Below are 19,888 nucleotides of genomic sequence, written 5' to 3'. Positions count from 1 at the left end.
TTAAAAGACTAATATACCCTTTAAAACTATTATCTATCATAATAATTATGACAAACTTTTTTATCTTAATTTTTTTTAATAATTATTCTGAAAATTTATTATTTTTAGAAAACTAATTTAAAAAAAAATGTATTCTAAAAATATCATTTTTTAAAAATAAATTTGACATATTTTTAGTTATTTTTATATACACAATTTTAAAAATATATATATTTTCCAAGATATTTGATTTTTAAATAATAATAATAATAATAATAATAATAATAATAATTTATTTTTTAGTTTTTTGGAAAATGGTGTATTTTTTTCCAAATCACTAAATTATATTAAATTTTATTAAGGTTTACAGAAGGAATAAAATTTAAATTAATGTTTTTCTACTCTTTTTTTTTCATAGTGAGCAAATGTCATTTCTGGAAAAGTAAAAAATTCATATTCTTCTTCTCAATTTACACACTTCTTCTGGGTCTTGGGCTTAAATAGTGAACTTATATGGACCAAAGCTTAATTTTTCGGTTCAACTGATCCAAAACACAATTGTCCCTAGGAGATATTTATTTATTGAATATCAATCCAACAATTCTTCTAAAAATCTGAGATAATATAGGATATGATATGTATATACTGCAATATGATTTCCAATAGAATATGTTATATTGTATTATATCTATATTTAATTTGTAAAATGAATAAAAAATAATATGAAATATATATTATTTTCAATGTTTAAAATAAAATTTACATCACATTTAAATATTTTCTATTTAAAAAATGAAAATTTTGTTATGTTTAACAATATTCATAATTAAAATATTTGAACTTTACAAATATTTTTTTTATATTATGTTATTTATTATATAAAAGTAATTTATATATCATATATTAATATTATTTTATAAAAAAAAAAATTTAGTTTTTCTTTTTCAATCATAAATTTAATTTATCATAAAAAAATTCATTTTGTAAAATAAGTATATTAAATAAATTTTGATACATAGGATATGTATGTTCTATATCCTACTAATGATTAACATATCCCATGTAAAATGGATTAAAAAAAATGGATAATATATCCTACCACTTATTTGTATCTCATATTTGGTTGAACATATAATAAGATAAGTGATGAGATAACTTATCCTATCACATCACCTACCAAACATGGGATAAGATATAATCTATTATCCTATCTCATGCTAATCTGACCAACCAAACATGGCCTTAGGGAATATATATGATTTGCTCTGCATCTTTTAAATTGTGTAATGCAACAAATATTATTTTTATATCTCATTATTAGTTTACCTTTAATGGAGGATACTTCATATGATTCCCAAATATATTAGATCATAAATATTCACAACTTGCTTGATGACTTCCCAAATATTTTTGTTTGTCTTAGCCCCATAATATCCTAGTATTACCCCAAGTAAGTGTATATGCTTTGTCTGAGATCCATCTTTATGAGAATTTGAACGATAACTAGCATCCGCATATATAACAATAGTAATACTAACTTGTTTGAATAAAATAATTTCAGGTCAATTAATTTATTCCGTAAGGACACTACAACACATGTTTAATAAATTCCAATGTCTTTTTTAAGTGCAAAATCGTATATTAACAACAAATTGACAAAGAATGTAATGTCTCACTGTGTGCAATTTGCAAAATACATCATTGAGTCAAATGCATTAAGGTATAGAGCCCTAGACTTAAAGATGTAAATAGGGTGAGATGGGGTTAGGTATACCTCCTCAATCCTTGTCCCAACTTGTGCCTCATTCTCCATCTTAAATTAATGCAAATAATTAATTGAGCTTCATTTTGTTAAATTATCATTTCCATTGAATAATAACTTATTTATGAAAAGATAAATATAAAATACAAGCATTTCACAAATATTTAATTTGTATTTTTAATATTTTAATTAGATTAATAATTAATATTTATATTATTTTAAAATTTTATAAAAATTATCATATTCAAGAAAATATTTAATATCCAAAGATTTGTTGATTGAACCTACTAATTGAGTTTTTTTTCTTTTTCTAAATTATCATTTTTAGTAGATAGGAACTTATTAACTAATGGAAAGACAATTATATAATACACTCAATAATGATTTATTTATTTAATATTTTAAAATGATTAATAATTAATACATTTGCAAGACTTATATATATATATATATATATAATATATTTAAGAAAGCTATTGAAGAACAATAGAAAAAATCACTAGTTTGGTTTTTATATCAGCTAAATTATTTTAATGAATAAGTAACAAAATTAACAGACTTCAGAATAGTATCATCTATGTTTAAATATCCATATCATCTTTAATAATTAGTAAGGATTTTTATTTTGGATTCATATTGAATTTGTTAAGTCTAATGACACAATGGGATAACTTATCATTTTCCACACATGACCATGGCTCTAGTTTTTGTGCCTTCCCCCGTCTCATTAGTGGTGCCACTCAAGGACCCATTTGATGAGTATTTTGTTTTACCATCTTATTAAAAATAAAATAAAATGCATAAATGTTAAGAAAATGACCAAACCAAATTAAACTAACAATAATTTCAATAATTGAATCATTTAAATTTTCATTAGGTCTAATTTTCTCATAATTTGAACAAATGTTTCTTCACTTAAAGATTTTGTATATATGTTCGCTAAGTGTTCATTTATGCTCACAAACTCTAATATGATGTTTTCATTTTTGTGCATGGTTTCTTAGAAAAATGATGCTTAGTTTCCATGCCCTTGATTAGTTTTTGAGTGATGAACAAGATTTTTAGAGATACTTGTATATAATAGCATTTATATTATCATATATAATAGGCAAAACTTCATAAGTGAAACTAGAATCACTTAAAGTTTGTTTCGTTCACAAATTAAAATCTATACACAACAAAGATCAACAACTAAAAATTTAGCTTCTATCATTAAAAGAGAGACATTTTTTCTTACTATGCCATGAGACTAAAAAGTGTTCTAAGAAGTTATATGCTCCACTAGTGTTCTTCCTATCAATTTTCTAATTAATTTATAAAATCCACACTATAATAGCTAATTAATCCCAAATTAGTGCACTAATTAGGGTGTCATAATCTTATATCAATTGTGCCTTTAAGATATTAAAAAAAATCTTCCAACTCTACTTAAATGATATTGGCTAGGACAAAATTAGAATTTATCACATAAATATACACTAAACATAATATCCAACCTACTAGAGGTTAAATAAAGTATAATATATATATATATATATATATATATATATATATAAAACCTTATTAACTAATAGATTTACCTTGTTCATCCTTGTCAAGCTTAAAGAATGAACTCATGGGAATTGTCATAAACTTTTGTATCTCCTATCTTGAATCTCTTAAAAAGATCTTGATGTTTGTGGTTTGATCAAGGAAAATTCCCTTCTTTGATTGCTTGATTTATAGTCCAAGGAAGAACTTGAACTTTCCTATCAAATTCATTTCTAGTTCTTTATGCATGTAACTTGAAAATTCTTGACAAAGAGATTCATTAGTGGAACCACATATAATATCATTCACATTTTTCATAATTTGATATGAATGTTATCATCTTTGGTTTTTATGAACAAGGTTGTAGCTTTATTCCCATTTAAAACCCTTTTTTTTTTTAAAGAAATAAAGTTTTTCTTAATTTAAAAACATTACTAGAAAACACACTGTTAGTAAAACTAGAGGGTTGTTCAACATACACTTATTTATAAAATCATTTATTATATAGTACATGCAAAAACTAATTAATAGCATTCTAATGACTTCTTAACCAATAGCTTTAACTTTAGGCGTGACATAAATTAATTTTCTTAGAAGACAAGTGCTACTTGTCTAATTATTTCTCTCACAAAATTAGCAAATAGTAGATGGGTTATTACGTAATTAGGTTTCCTTAACGAAACATTTTTTTTTTTTTATCTTTATATGACTTCTAGCCCAGGGATTTTTTTTATTTATTTATTTTTACCAAAAATATATTTTTGACTAGCCAATATCATATAAAGTGTCATTCACCCATTGTAAACTTTTCAAGAGAAAATGTTAATCGTTTATTTTTATTTTCAAGCACATCTATCTCTTTTTCAATTTTAACCTTTTGACCAAAATCATATAACTCATAAATTTCATTTTTGAAGAGAAATGATTTTTTTTTTAGGTAGACATTTTTTTTAAACCAAGTCTTTAAAGATTACTATAAAGTTTTTCAAATACCTCTTCCAATTCCATATGGTTTGAATAAGGTTTTTCCTCCTCTTCATCCTCTATTTCTATGAAGCACACGTTGGTTTCTTTATTTTTATTTTCTTCTTCAAATGACTCTTCTTCACTTTTACTCCATGTGGTTGTCATTACCTTTTTTTATCTTGCCTCACTCTTGAACCATGGACAATCATATTTGATATGCCAAGCTTCTTACACTTATGTGATATGATGTCCTTTTACCTATTGCCATTTGGTAAATCCAACTTAATGAACTTCTTGAACTTCCTTGTGATAGGGTAATGTTTTCATCTTCATCACTTTCTTCTTTATCTTCAACATCATTAGTAGAGGCTTTAAGGGCAATGTTCCTCTTTTTTTCCTCAAGATCTTAATGGTTCTTCATAATGATCCCATGAGTCAAAATTAAGTAACCTAGTGAGTTCTTCAAGAGAAAGCTTTCTAAGGTCCCTAGCTTCTTGAATAAGGGTGACTTTGGCCTCCCATTAATGCTTTGTTAGGACGTTAAGATCTTCATCACTTCTCCAATTTGGTTTAGAGTTTTCCCAAAGATCGAAGATCATTAATGATGTTCATGAACCTAGTAAACATCTCACTAATTATATCATTGTCTTTCATGTTGAACAATTCATATTGATGCACTAGAATGTGAATTTTTGAATTTTTAATCTGGTTGGTTCCCTCATGAGTAATTTAAAACAATTGAAATATTTCTTTAGCTTATTTACATTGGCACACTCTATTATACTCATTTCTATCTATGATTCAATGGAGATAATATATATGACTCTAGCATTCATTTAAGTTTTTATCATGCCCGTATATATGTTGAGAATATATATACATGTACCTATAGAAAATTATAAAAACCCTTGCGCAATAAGGAATATATATATATATATATATATATATATATATATATATATATATATTATTAAAAAATTATTATTTTAAAAATTGAGAATGTGAATTTTTTTACTTAAATTTTAGAAGTGCTTCAAAGTATGCAAGGTATCTATCCTCATTTTGTATAAGAATTCTTAAAAGGTTTCTATTCTTAAAAACAAAAAATATGAAATGAATCCAATCATGCACTAAATAAGTGAATTTCTTTTTTCATTTTTTCCAAATAGGTCAATGAACTCATGTGTTGAATAGCAAATGAATATAAAACAAATTGTGGTTCAAATGAAGTTGATGGTAGTTTGCCATTACATATTTGTGGACCTGCATTTTTCATGATATGTTCCCACTCGATGGAGCGACTCGCTTTATATTAGTGAAAATTTTATTTTTAGAAAAGACTTGGAGTCGTCACTTATTTTTGTTTTAAATTTTAAAGAGAAAACAAACTAAGAAAGAAAAACCCTAAGTACGACTCCTAAAAGGAAAAATGGGTTTGTTAAAATTGAGTTTAGGTCCGAGGGTCAGATTACCTATTGAGAAGGTACGGTGAAAGGCTGTAGCATCCCTCTAAGTCTTATAATGAGGTCTCTATTAATCAAGGTGAGACAAGTGTGACAATTGATCGGGTAATTATGGATACCAAAAAGTGATCAAAGATGTATTATGACTAGAGCATATATTGAAAAAAATAATCAAGCAAGTGAGAGAGAATAGGATGCGTACCTGAGCAACGAATCAATAATGTGCTATAATGAAAACCAGGTTAGTGGGCAAGTACAAGATAGTCACATGCATGTCACATAGCAAGGCTAAAAAATAGTCAATATTCAATCAAACATGGCAATTAGAATCAATACTCAAATGGAAAAGGTCTCATATGTTGGGCCTCACCAATATCCAATTTATTTTTACACAAATTATTTCCACAAATGTCATTATTTTTAAAATTATTAAAATTAATTCATATTTATTAAAAATTAGGTTTTGTTGACTTTAGATTCCAAGAAAGGAAAAAAATTTGAGATTTAAAACCATCTAAAAGACAAATTTTTGAAAGCAAGGGTGAAGAATTAAAAAGATGAGAACACATGGGCATTGAGAAAAGAACACAGGATGGTGGCCATGAAAATTGCAATCATTCGCGCATGAGCCTGGGGTGGAAAAGAGTTTGAAACAAGTTAAGTGGTGGATGTTGGAGAATCACAAATCATATAGAATGATTATAGAATCTGATCATTTAGACAATAAATGTGCCAGAATCTCATGTTAAATCTATAGGATAATAATATCGAAAGACATATCTGAATCTATTGAGATTATGTACCGGGGTCTTGTATTCCACATCTGAAACGAGTATTGTAGCCTTGAAATCACTCATGATGGGATGTGAAGAATTAACAATTAATTTTTCTATCTCCTCTCATTTAGATTGGAGACCATAACCCAATTTATATCCTTTATTATTTTATTTTATTTATTGGCTCATCATTAATAAATAAAATAAAATAGGTTTCTACTCATTGCAAAGCCCATATAGTCCATATATATAGAGATGCTTTAAAGGTTCATCATTAACTTAATTGATCACATTTAATTAGGCTAAAAAATAAGATAGCTTAATGTACATTGTGTTAATATGTAGACTCATAATTACCAAAATTTCTTCCTTTTTTGGTAGTCTATCCTTTGAGGCTAACATGTGGGTATAAATTTGCAACAACCTAAGGTATGGTTCATATTTAAAGCAGTGAAAAGAAAGTTCTTGAACTATCACTAGATATCCCATTCTTGAGAGACAAGATTTAGCCTCTTTCGGAGGGTTCTATTCACTAGCATGAGAGATGCACTCCCAAATTACTACCAATGAATGACCCAAAAAATATTGGCACTAGAAGCCTACTTTATTACATGAAGAAACTAATGACAAAAAAAATTTACTTTTAAAAATATTTTTAAAGTAAAGTTGTTTAATAATAAACATATTTATTGAAATAACAATTTAGAAAAATAATTAAATGAAATTATATTTATATTTATATACAAAGATTCGTAGTACTGTACCTTATAGTAGTCTTGCTTCATGTAAAGAAGGAAAATCCAATTTATCTTGAAGCTAACAAAAGGGAGAATACCTCTTCCATCAACTACATACTTGGCGAATAGTGTGCAATACCCTTCCCAAGTTACTAAAAGATAAAAATTTACCTCATATTTTAAAAAATTGTTTTCAAAATTTAAACAATTATGGAAGTGAACAATTTTTATTTATTTAATTTAAAAAATTTTGAATTTGTTTTCAAGCATAGATATTTACTTATTTTTTATATAAGAATTCTTATATTTGTAGGATACTTTTTATTTTTTAAAAAATAGAAAATTTATCTAAACATTATTCAAAATTAAATTATTTTTATAAATTTCAAAATTTAATATTTTTAAAAATATTAAATTATTTTTATAAATTATTCAAAATGAGAAAGCTGGTGACGGTAGTTGGAGTTTGTTTAGGAAAGGAATCCACATTCTATCAAAAATTTGTTTTCATCTTTATACTTTGTGTACGTATTCAACGTAGGAGAGGAGAAGTCTAGGCATGGACGGAGAGAAGAGAAAAAGGAGTGGAGGGTTCAATCGTCTTGGCACCATTGTTCCAGTTGACAGGAAGAGAGGTGGTAAGAGTAAGACAAAAAGCACGTCATGGTCGGATCTTCCTCAAGATATACTATTACTAATACTGGAACGATTACACCTAGTTGATCGAATCCGCTTCCGTGTGGTATGCAAGAATTGGCTGCTAGCACCTATTCATTACATTCAACCTGATAGTTTGCCATGGATGATGAAGTATTCGTTTGTGGATCCTACCATATGCTTGCTCTCTGAACCTTCTCGCAAACTGCCTTACATTCTGATAGACGAAAGGGCGTGGAGCTTGCTGTCCGATGCAACTGTCTGTGCTTCAAGATTTGGTTGGGTCCTTTTTTCCAAAATGGTTTATGAGCTTTGTAATGTTACTTTCTATTATGTCTATAATCCTCTCACCAAAGAGATTATATCTCTGCCCAGATTTAAGTGGCAACGAGCGCAAAGACATAAATATCTTCCGGAAAAGCAGGCCACCTTCTCGTCCGTTCCAACTTCTCCTGATTGTGTGTTCATTGTGGCACATATTTGTGACAGGGAAGAAATCTTCATCAGCACATACTCCAATGGGGATACAGAATGGGAGACTCGTGACGTTACTCCTCCGCATCCATGCTTTTTCCCTAATTACCGTATGGTCTACATGGAGGGAACCTTTTATTGTTATAGTGAAGAGGGAGCGCTGTCATCCTTCAATGTTGCTACCCAAGAGTGGAGTCTATTGACTGAATGCAATTCGAAGAACTGCTGGGACTGGAGTTATGTTGGAGGGATGTTATACTTTCTTGCATATGGTGGCCATCTGTGTCTAGTAGAACTCAGAGAACTTGAATTTAACGTTGATATGCCCGAGTGCAATATATATAGATTTGATCGGTTGGATAGGGTTTGGAAAAAGATGGAAAGCTTGGAAGGTGGAGCAATATTCCTTGGCAAGTTTTCGTTTGGAATTTCAGCAGGAGAGCAAACAAAAATGGTTGCGAACAGGGTCTACTATTTCTCTTGGCAATCATATTCACATAGGTTCCTAATCTATGGGTCGGAGGAAAAAAGGCCTGCAGGTAAGGGAGAAAAGTCCGAGTCACAGGATACAATATATTATGCTACTATTGCAGGTATGGACGTGAGTCAATGGATCTGGATGGAACCTCCTCTGTTGATGCCTTCGGGAGGTCAATGAATCAAGGTCTAGTTTATATAAATCATGCTTTGGACAGTTAGATTTCACATACTAGAAATTCTTTATGTTCTATTATTTTGTGGAATAATCACCTTTGGATGAAATTTCTTCATTATCTGGTTGGCTCCTATGAAAATATTAACTATAAGGCTACCTATAGTTTGGTTATCATGAAAAAAATGACAAAGGCCCTTCTATTTGTTGCATTAACAATCTTCCAGATGATTCATATATCAAAGCCATCGCAAATTCTAATCCCATTGCTAAGTGGACAACACCAAGGGAATGTTAAAACTTGCGTAAGGCACTTCAATCCCAGCTAGCAGAAAACCAGTCCAATATTATATAGCATCTTACCTTCTACACTTACATTACTCCATACCAAGGATTTTACCTACAGAAGTTTTCAACCATAAAGTACAATTTTTATTGCCTCATTATCTCATAGCATGCCAAGTATCTTATTGGTGAAAACGGTTGATGCTTATATTTCGGGTTGAAAAATCTTTGTTGAAATCTGTCATAAACCAGAGATTCGTGCATTTGATGTTCCATGGTTGGTTTTGCTTACCAATAATTATATGATGCAAATCCTAAAAATCCTTGATTTACCAGCTGCTTTGAAGATTGAGCTCGCATAAGATGCAATTGCATTTGTCCCTGAAAATTGTTGCAGCACCATCAACCCACATCCAAACTGAATCAGTAGGATTCATCAGTAGAAGATAAGGCAAGTGATGGAACACCTGGGGATTAATATTGAAGGGATACTGTGAGAGAATAAGCATATCTCCTCTGAAACAAATCCAGAATTCTAGCTTCTGAGTGGTGCTGAAAGGCTTCAGTGAAGTCCTGTAAAACAATGAACATGATTGTGTCCGTCTTGATGTTAAAAAGTAAAAATTTAGAAAAAACGTTTACCTTTTCATGAACATATATATGAAGTCGAAACATTACCCAGATGTCAGCTGCTTCTTGAAAAATATCATCATTCTCTCCCCTTAGCCTCCATAGAGCAGCTTCTAATTCTTTTTGTTAACCAATTTTTGCCTGCAGAGAATTGCCTTCATCATCAACATTTCCCATAGATGCTTGTTTTCCCTTGTCTCATTAGTTTAACTAGGGTGAAAAAGCAGTCTATTTAAATATGATCGAATTGGACTCACTAGCCATCTAGGAGACTCTGGAATGAAGAATAAACCTAGAAGCTGTAATAGGCATGGAACAGTTCCTGAATATCAGATGGAATAAGTCATTTGTACAGAATAACTCTTAGATTAAATGAATGAAATATAAGATCACATTACCAATTAGAGCCAGCACGGGCCAAGTGATGATGGTCCCAATATAAAATGATAGTGATAAGCCACAGCATAGCATCAACTGTCGAATTGGCTATGAACAACGCATAATTAAACACACAACTCTCTAATCCAAGTCTATAAAATGGTCTCTGATTTACCATGTTAACTACTGTAAATCCTCCTCGATTATTGTTGGGCGTTACTTCTGCTAGGTGTTAGAGAGAAAGAAAGAAGGAAAATATGAGAAACCTTTGTGAAAACGATTGCAAGCCACCCCATGATGCAGAATATTTGTGCCAGCCACATTGTCTGTCATAAAAGATTAATCAAAATTGAGAAGAATCAAAGAGTTGATAAATTTTTCTTAGTCGAAAATTTTGCAGTAGGCCTAAAGATGTTTAAAGGGTAATGAATCTTACACCTCTCCGACCAATGAGATCTGCTATCCTTCCACCTATGAATGCTCCGACTATTCCTCCAACAGTCAAAAAGAACCGAAAACAGATACTGCAAAACGAGATTAAGATTTAAAATAAATAAAATCAATAAAAAGGAGAGGAGTGTAAGAAAAAGAAAAATGATAGGAGAAATCAGAGTGGTAATTCTACTTGAACCAGATGGATAACCATTTCACTCCATAGTCTCAATTCCACGAGTGGCTTCTACCTCAATCATGTTAAATGCCATCAACACTCCTCTTGAGTTGCTTTTGTTCAAATTGATAAATGATAGTTTTTTTTTCATTCATACTTTCATTCGTTCATGTACATCTACAGAGTATATATAGAGGGTAATCACCATTCTAAGAATGGGAAAGAATGATACAAGGAAATAATGATATAAGGAAATAACAACTAATATCCTAATATCTCAACTTTCCTAATATCTCAATATTCATAATATCTCAACTTTCCTAATATCTAAACATTCTTAATATCTCAACACTAAATGATATAAGGAAATAATGATATAAGGAAAGCATTCCTAATATCTCAACACTCCCCCTCAAGTTGGTGCATAGATGTCACATATGCCCAACTTGTCTAAAAATTTTGAGAACACTTGACTTGAGACAGCTTTGGTAAGGATATCGGCCAATTGATCTTCTGATCGAATCTTAGGCAATTCCACAATCTTATCATCCAACTTTTCCTTAATAAAGAATCTATCCGCCTCGACATGCTTTGTACGATCATGTTGTACTGGATTATGAGCAATGTCACATGCGGTTTTATTGTCACAAAACAATCGGATTGGTTGCCTAGATAGGTAACCTAAATCCTGTAAGAGGAGTCTTAGCCATAATGCCTCACAAAGTCCTAGAGCCATACCTCTAAATTCCGCTTCTGCACTTGAATGAGCGACGACATTCTGCTTCTTACTTTTCCATGTCACAAGATTACCACCTACAAAGGTAAAGTAACCAGATGTAGATCGCCTATCATCCACTGCACCGGCCCAATCAGCATCAGTATATACTTCTATACTCTGATGATCAACATTTTTAGCGAACAAAATTCCCTTCCCAGGAGCATTCTTCAAATACCTCAAAAGACGCATGACTGCATTCATATGTTGCTCTTCAGGATTATGCATGTATTGACTCACTACACTCAATGCATAAGCAAGATCTGGTCTTGTATGAGCTAAGTACATTAATCTCCCCACAAGTCTCTGGTATCTTCCCTTATCGGTTGATACTTGATTAGACTCAACACACAATTTCAGACCTTTTTCTATTGGTGTATTAACAGGTTGACATCCCGACATTCCAGTCTCTTGTAAAAGATCTAAGGCATACTTTCTTTGAGACAGAAAAATTCCTTCACTTGATCGAGAAACTTCAATCCCAAGAAAGTATTTCAAAGGACCTAGATCTTTCATTTCGAATTCTCTAGATAGATAATTTTGCAGAGCTTTTCTTTCTTCAGGATCATTTCCTGTAACTACCATGTCATCCACATATACGATGAGTGCCATAATCTTACCATGTTGCTTTTTCAGGAACAAAGTGTGATCTGAATTACTTTGACGATAGCCAAAAGCTCTCATTGACTTTGTGAACCTTCCAAACCATGCTCTCGGGGATTGCTTCAACCCATATAATGACTTCTTCAATTTGCACACCTTCTGACATTGCTTTTCTGACACCATGCATCCTAGTGGAAGATCCATATATACTTCTTCAGATAACTCGCCATGCAGAAAGACATTTTTCACATCGAATTGTTGTAATGGCCAATCTAGGTTTGCAGCTAAAGACAGTAATACTCGAATTGTGTTGATCTTAGCTACATGTGCAAATGTCTCTGTGTAGTCAATTCCATAAGTTTGAGTGTACCCTTTTGCTACCAGTCTTGCTTTAAATCGTTCAATACTACCATCTGCCTTATACTTCACAGTATAGATCCAACGACACCCAACTGGCTTCTTTCCTGGTGGACATTCTACGAGTTCCCATGTTTCATTCTTCTGCAATGATTTCATCTCTTCATTCATGGCTGCTTTCCACCTTGGATCAGCTAAGGCTTCCTGCACACTGTTAGGAATAGCTACAATAGATAATTGATTTACAAATGACTTATTTGATTCAAACAAACGATGGGTAGACACATAGTTGCTCATGAGATATTTGACTTTAGTAGACAATTCAGGTTCATATGTGAGTTTAGGAATACCTCTATTATGACGATGTGGTAACCGTTTCATGAATGGATCAGGTTCCAAATTAAGAACACCCTCAACAGATGACAATTGGTTTGGTATTTCAGCGAAGACATCTTCGGACCCAAATTGTTGACCACTCATATCCAACTCACCTACTTCCTGGTTCAGTAGTTCAGATTGTCCGGATTCATCTTCCTCAGAGATATGATAATCATAATCGAGAGTCTGAATTTTCTTATGGTACTCCCCCTGAAGTTCAGACTCAGATGAAAAATACATTGAATCTTCATGAAACACCACATCCATTGTAATATAAATTTGTCGAGTTGGAGGATGGTAACATCGATATCCCTTTTTGTGCAATGCATATCCAACAAACACACATTGCAATGCATGGGAAGTTAACTTGGTGCGTTGGTGCTTGTGTAGATGCACAAATGCCATGCAACCAAAAACACGAGGAGGTAGATTTGGGACGGTTGGGGCAACTACGACATTAGTAAGAGCTTGGAGAGGTGTTTGAAAGTTAATTGAGTTAGAAGGTATCCGATTGATCAAGTATGCGGCAAATGTGATTGCTTCTCCTCAATAAGATATTGGTGTTTTTGCTGCTATCAAGGAAGCACGAACAACCTCTAACAAGTGTCGATTTTTTCGTTCAACGACTCCATTTTGCTGGGGTGTATTGGAACAAGTAGTCTGATGAATGATGCCATGTCCTTCCAAATACTTTTGAAGATCAGAACTTTGATATTCTCCACCATTATCACTACGTAGAACCCGAACCTTTGCATTGTACTGAGTTTCAATCATTTTATGAAATTTTTGAAACAACAAGTTCACTTCATCTTTGGTCTTCATCAAGCATAACCATGTCATTTTGGTACAATCATCAATAAAAGTAACAAACCAACGTGAGCCACTCAAAGTTGGGACTTTGGATGGGCCCCAAACATCAGAATGTATAACCATAAAAGGAAACGGACTTTTATTCAAAATTAACGGAAATGAAGCACGATGGCTTTTAGCTAATTCACAAATATCACAACGGAAACCAGAAATATCACTCTTTGCAAACAAACTAGGAAACAATTTTTTTAAATAACCAAAGGAAGCATGTCCTAAACGTCGATGCCACAACTAAATTTCAGACTTTTTCTTTTCCCCCTCAGATCCATCTGCCATCAAGGCTTGTTGCAACTTATTTGAATCCTTTGACTGCAAGTCCAAGTAATAGAGTTTTCCCCGTTTAATACCACAACCAATCGTCTGTCTTGTTTGGATGTTCTTAATCACACAAAATTCAGGCCAAAAAATGACAATACAAGATAAGGTTGCAGTGATTTGAGAAACTGACAAAAGATTGTAATCTAAAGATGGAACAATTAAAACAGAATCCAAATTCAAAGTATCAGTAAGAGTTAAGGATCCTTCCCCGATAACTGGGGTTGTGTTACCATTGGTTGTGGAAACAATTTTTTGTGAGGAAGGTCTAAGGGGTGAAACCTGTCTAGAATCAAAAGTCATATGATCTGTAGCACCAGAATCAATTATCCATGCACTATTAATAACAGGTGTAAAAGTGTTTAAAAACTTACCACCATGATCAGTAGCGGCTACCAATGCAGAGGCTTTCTCAGCAACATTAGCCTCTGTTTTTATTTCGGCAACAGTTGCAGTCGAGGTTTTCTTGGAATCCTTCTTCCGTTGATCACAATTATTATAATTAATAACAAAGTGTTGATAGCCTAAACATGATTTAAAGGTCCATGGTTCAAACCCTCGGTTCCTTATTGTTTTCCTGGTCATACCAATAGTCGTTGCTTTGAAATTGTGGGATATCCAGACTGGTGGGACCAATCTCATCGCAGTGAGTGCATTTGAAGGTTGACTTATCAATATTAGGGCTTGTCTTAGGATGGTTGATCGCTGTCGGACTACCATAGCGACAAAATATCCAGGATTTCAGTTTCATGGCTTTGATACCATGTTCAAATTGATAAATGATAGTTTTTTTTTTCATTCATACTTTCATTCGTTCATGTACAGAGTATATATAGAGGGTAATCACCATTCTAAGAATGGGAAAGAATGATACATGGAAAGAATGATATAAGGAAATAACAACTAATATCCTAATATCTCAACTTTCCTAATATCTCAATATTCATAATATCTCAACTTTCCTAATATCTAAACATTCCTAATATCTCAACACTAAATGATATAAGGAAATAATGATATAAGGAAAGCATTCCTAATATCTCAACAGCTTTTAGCTCAAATGTTGGAATGAACTCGAAATATTCCCTCAATGGTGATGACAAATGTGATTTCGAGGCCAAGGGACTGGAAGATATTTGACTTTATGGGGAGTCGTTGGGGAATTCTTTTTAATTCATGAATTTCTGGGAAGCGTTTTGGGATTTACAAAATCAAAGTGTTTGATAATTGTCTTTAGAGCTATCATTTTCTATGGTCATCTCTCACTAATTACTTAGTACCTACCCCAGCCGATGAGAGGTCCTGGTCATCCATGAGTCCAGACTCAGCAGGTGATGAATATCCAAGCTAAAAGGGAAAATGTCAAAACGATTTTCTGTTTTTCTTAGATAAGTTGAAGAAATCAAGAAAGTTTGTGAAGAAGGCTGCCCACTAATTTAAATTTTCTGTTTTTTTCTTGTACTTTTCTTTTTCATTTTCTTTCCTTGAACTTCCGAAGACCAAACATAGCCCTAGTCTCTGTTGTTTATGGAAACCCAGTCCTCCATTTCCTACATTTAGAACCATAAATCCTTTTCTATCAAAGTAACTGGTATAAGTCCAAACCTTGAATCTTAAGAAATAACAGATAAAAAAACTTCTTTGTCCTATAGACCATGAATTGTACTTACAATGTGGCCATAAGTTACAAAGCCGCAGACGACCACCAACGTGCTGAAGACAACAACGGCGATAACGGAGGAAGACTTACCACCACCATCACTATTGGGGCCAATGCAGTGTCCACCATTAGTCTTTTCTTCAACCAGAAGAGACTCCATTACAGATCTTCCTCTATCCATAATGTTCTTTGCATGGGAAAAAGAGTGAAAAAAGTTACAGAATTGATCAGAGGAGAGTGATTGGAAAGAAAAAGATTGGTGAGAGTCTGAGATAGAGAAAGACTTCGGAAAAGTACTTGTTTAGCATTCAATGATTGTAGAGAAACAGTATTGAACAACTTGAGGACTACAAGCCTCCTTTGAGACTTGTGGATTGTAAAGCTCAGTCTTTGAAACAAAAATATCACTTCGGTATTGCCTTATCCTAGCCATGGGATCCAAACGTCTGATGCAACTTTTGACACAAGTGGCCCGCAAAGGAGGTTGGTAAAAAGAACCCACCATTGAATTGTTCTCCATATATCGAAATCTTAGCTATGAGCATGCAAGTAGATGTTGCGGCCGTTAGTACATTAAGACCCAAGTATGATATGGGACCCACTCATGCATGTATGGCCAGCTTGCTCCCTCTTGATTTTCTCTTCTTCTTTTGATTGGAATTTACAGGTTTTTGAATTGATTTTTTAAAACTGTTTTTCAATTAAAATAAACCCAGTTTTAAAAGTTCATATTTAAACTATTTTAGCACTAAAATTCCTGATTTCAATAAATTTTGTTGCCATTTTCTCTCTAGCTAGCATTTTTAACATTTTTTTCTTGATTTTAAATAAATTTTTAATTTTCACATTTTTAATAAGTATAAATATGATTTTTCATAGTTTCAAAATAATGGAATTTATGGAATTAATTCATGCAAAATCCATCAGCATTTGGTAGACCCAACATATGAGTTTCTCTCTTTTGTTTATTGATTGCTATGATTGCTATGCTTGATTGACTTTGCTCTATTCTATGACACATATGTGATTATTCTGTATTTGTTCACTAACTCTGTTTCCATAATAGTACATTGTTGATTTGCTGCTCAAGTACACATCTTATTTTCTCTCATTTATTTGATCACTTTCCATTGCGTACATCTTTGATCACTATTTGGTATCTAATGATTAATTGATCAGTTGTCATATTTGTCTTACCTTGTTTAGTAGAGACCTCATTATAGGGTTTAGAGGGGTACTACAGTTTCTCATTGTACCTTCCCAATAGGCAATCTAACCCCCGGACTTAGACTCGATTTTCATGAACTTATTTTTCTTTTTAGGAGTCACACTTAAGGTTTTTATTTCTTATTTTGTTTTCTCTTTAAAAAAAATAAAAATAAAAATAAGTAGTGATTCCAAGTCTTTTTCTAATTTTTGTTTTTTGTTTTTTGTTTTTTTTTTTTTCACAGTACTTCATTTTGATATGTACATAACTTCCATGATATCACTTTCTTGGAGTAATATGACTCCCTTCATACCAACAATTACATAAAAAGAGATAACTAATTTAAGAAAAATTAAGAAAAATTCATTGTACCTTCAATCTAATTCAACTATTACACAACCTCTTATTTATTAGTATTCATATCTAACAAAATAGAAAAATCTAGAAATCTATTAAGACTTAATTACTCAAATATAAAAGCTAAAATCGACTAATCAAACTAAAATCTGATTAATTTTAGAAACCAATTCAAATTTAATTTTTAGGAACTTTTTAAAAACTAGTGTTTACTTTCCAAAATAGTCAGCCCATTGTGCATTTCATAGTTTGAATACCCTAAAAATAATCACAATTGAAGGGGGATGATTTCCAGTGATGTTACATAATATATCATAAGTATAGGATATATATGGCATTACTCCATATTTTCTCCATGTAGATACACCAGGTCCCCCAATCTAGAGTGTAATTAGCCTAAGAGCTATTCTAATCAGGTTTTGATTATTAAAAAATAAGGTTAAGGTTACTAATGATTTAAATCAAGTTTTTAGTTTTGATTGTAAAAATCTAAAGTAAGCTCAAGTATTCGTGGAAGAAAGTCAATACCATGATGTGTTGAAACTCTTAAAGACTTGAAGTGGCGTAGGACAATTTGTAAGATGACATTGTTTTGATGTACTTAGGTTTAAATTATTTTTCATGCAATTAAAAGTTTATTTTTCATTTTTTCTTAAGCTTAAAACATCTTTTTTTTTTTATCAAGGAAATGGATGAATCTTTGTTTTAATTAAAAAAAAAATTGAGCCAAATTCTTTCTAAACTTATTCTATAAGGTTTTAAGAAGATTTACACAAGTTACTAGAAGTTTCAAACCCCAAGTTGAGTCGGTTTAAGTACTTTCTTGTGCAATTGGTTGAGAAGGTTAGGCACCAGTTGAATCGATTGGTAACTAGCTCAATTGGTTGGGCTTGACTAGTCAAGGGTCGAATAATGGTGCTCCTTATTTTCTCTCTCTTGCAAAAGTTGGGGTGACACCAATTAAGACATAACCTCAACAAGTTGAGAACTAGCCAACGATCATTCACACCTTCGATTGAGCTTAGAAACCCTAAAAATCACATGCAAAGCATTTAATGCCTAACGACTAGTTAATCGATCAAATTGGTATCTAATCGGTCATGATATTTTTATGGCATTTTGGCTTCCAGAGTTGGAAACTTATAAATTGAAGAGTTTTAGAGTATTTATTTACATTCAAAACTATATTCTTTCTCACATTCAAAACTCTTCTTCAAAGTATATTGATTTCCCACTTACAAATTCCTTTAGTGGACCTTCAAATCCATCCTAACTTTCCCTTGTATTATGTTAAACTTGTTCTAGGATTGTGAAGGTTCATTAGAACTTAAGAAATCAAAGTGAAAGATTGGCTTCCAATGTCTTGGAGATAGTGGAACAATACTCACTCAGTTAGAAACTTGAGGAGAGTGGATGTAGGTAGGGTACCAAACCACTATAAACTACTCTACATATATCTTCTCTCAATCTCTTCAATTATTGTTGCTTTACTCCTCATTTTCTCATTGTTTTTGTTATTGGTTGATTAGTTGAAAAAATTTTTAATACCCAATTCACTGTCATTCTCGTTGTATTTTAATTCCAACGAGAACAAAAATATGATCTGTTATCCATCGCGTCCATCTAACACGGCATGCAAATATATGATCTAGATGGTAGAAGATTCATGGCTAACTATTTATTATGCTAGGATGACCAAAGGTACCCAACTTCACATTACCAAATTAACAAATGTTCAGAGCATATATTTCATTCCAATACTTATTCCCGTATAGCACGGTAAGTTCATTAACTATTAAATATTAAAAAGTAAAGAAAAACCAACATATTACTTATTCCATTTAGAAAAAGTTAAATATTATAACTTTTTTATTCAACAAGAAATTTATAATAAGTCATTAAAAAGTAGAAAAATAAACAATTTAAAGTTTGAAAGCAAATTTATTTAAGCAAATAGCTAAAAAACTAACACTCTCTTAGTATTTTTTTTTTGAATTTTTTAATTTTTTTATTTTTATTTTTGTTGGTTGTTGTTGGTTTCAATAGCTAAAATGGGTTATATGCTTTCTATAGCTTTCAAATCATACTATGTATCAAGCAGGTAGTATATTATTATTGGCCTTCTTTGCGCAAATTTTGTATTTCAATTTAGAAATTTTTTATTTTCTAAATTAGAATTTATTGTATGAAACATGTATTGTGGATTTACTCAATCGGATTTATCAATAGTATTCCTCTAATATAGTTTGTTAAATATAATCGGATTCATTTTTTAATATGTTGAAAATCAGAGCAGACTGTCCAATCAGACCAGTTCAACCATCAATCAGTCCATTTTTTATTTTGTTGGCTTTTTCCGACCATTTTGAGTTTAAGCCGACACCAGAAGAGAGAGTCGACCTACTATCATGAGATTTTGGGGTGAGACAAATGAATGAATTCGCTTAACCAACCTGAGCGTTCGCAG

The 19,888-nt window shown here is 31.7% G+C and overlaps 2 protein-coding genes across 2 annotated transcripts; one reads left to right on the top strand and one right to left on the bottom strand.

Annotated features, from left to right (window-relative positions):
• Positions 1-7,772: 7,772 nt before the first annotated feature.
• LOC117930586 (F-box/kelch-repeat protein At1g57790-like) lies at positions 7,773-9,002 on the top strand. Its single transcript, XM_034851224.1, has one exon. The coding sequence runs from the start codon at positions 7,773-7,775 to the stop codon at positions 9,000-9,002; it is 1,230 nt and encodes a 409-aa protein (XP_034707115.1).
• Positions 9,003-9,373: 371 nt separating this feature from the next.
• LOC117930585 (sugar transporter ERD6-like 7) lies at positions 9,374-16,017 on the bottom strand. The gene is made up of 10 exons (XM_034851223.1): positions 15,868-16,017; positions 15,471-15,544; positions 10,726-10,813; positions 10,556-10,615; positions 10,310-10,397; positions 10,165-10,233; positions 9,960-10,030; positions 9,774-9,854; positions 9,615-9,699; positions 9,374-9,396 (listed from the first exon to the last, which is right to left on the bottom strand). The coding sequence occupies exons 1-10, from the start codon at positions 16,015-16,017 to the stop codon at positions 9,374-9,376; spliced, it is 789 nt and encodes a 262-aa protein (XP_034707114.1).
• Positions 16,018-19,888: the final 3,871 nt, after the last annotated feature.

The sequence above is a fragment of the Vitis riparia genome, chromosome 14 (assembly GCF_004353265.1).
Source record: "Vitis riparia cultivar Riparia Gloire de Montpellier isolate 1030 chromosome 14, EGFV_Vit.rip_1.0, whole genome shotgun sequence".
Lineage (NCBI taxonomy): Eukaryota > Viridiplantae > Streptophyta > Magnoliopsida > Vitales > Vitaceae > Vitis > Vitis riparia.
Note: the sequence above shows the minus strand (reverse complement) of the source record. Positions and strands in the feature narration are given on the sequence as shown.

Coding starts and splice junctions, on each gene's coding strand:
- LOC117930586 (XM_034851224.1), top strand. CDS start 7,773: ATGGACGGAGAGAAGAGAAAAAGGAGTGGAGGGTTCAATCGTCTTGGC.
- LOC117930585 (XM_034851223.1), bottom strand. CDS start 16,017: ATGGAGTCTCTTCTGGTTGAAGAAAAGACTAATGGTGGACACTGCATT. Junction 10,814..15,470: donor TCGGCTGGGGTAGGTACTAA/GTAATTAGTGAG, acceptor CTCGTTTTGCAG/TATCTGTTTTCGGTTCTTTT. Junction 9,397..9,614: donor CTCAATCTTCAAAGCAGCTG/GTAAATCAAGGA, acceptor AAACTTCTGTAG/GTAAAATCCTTGGTATGGAG.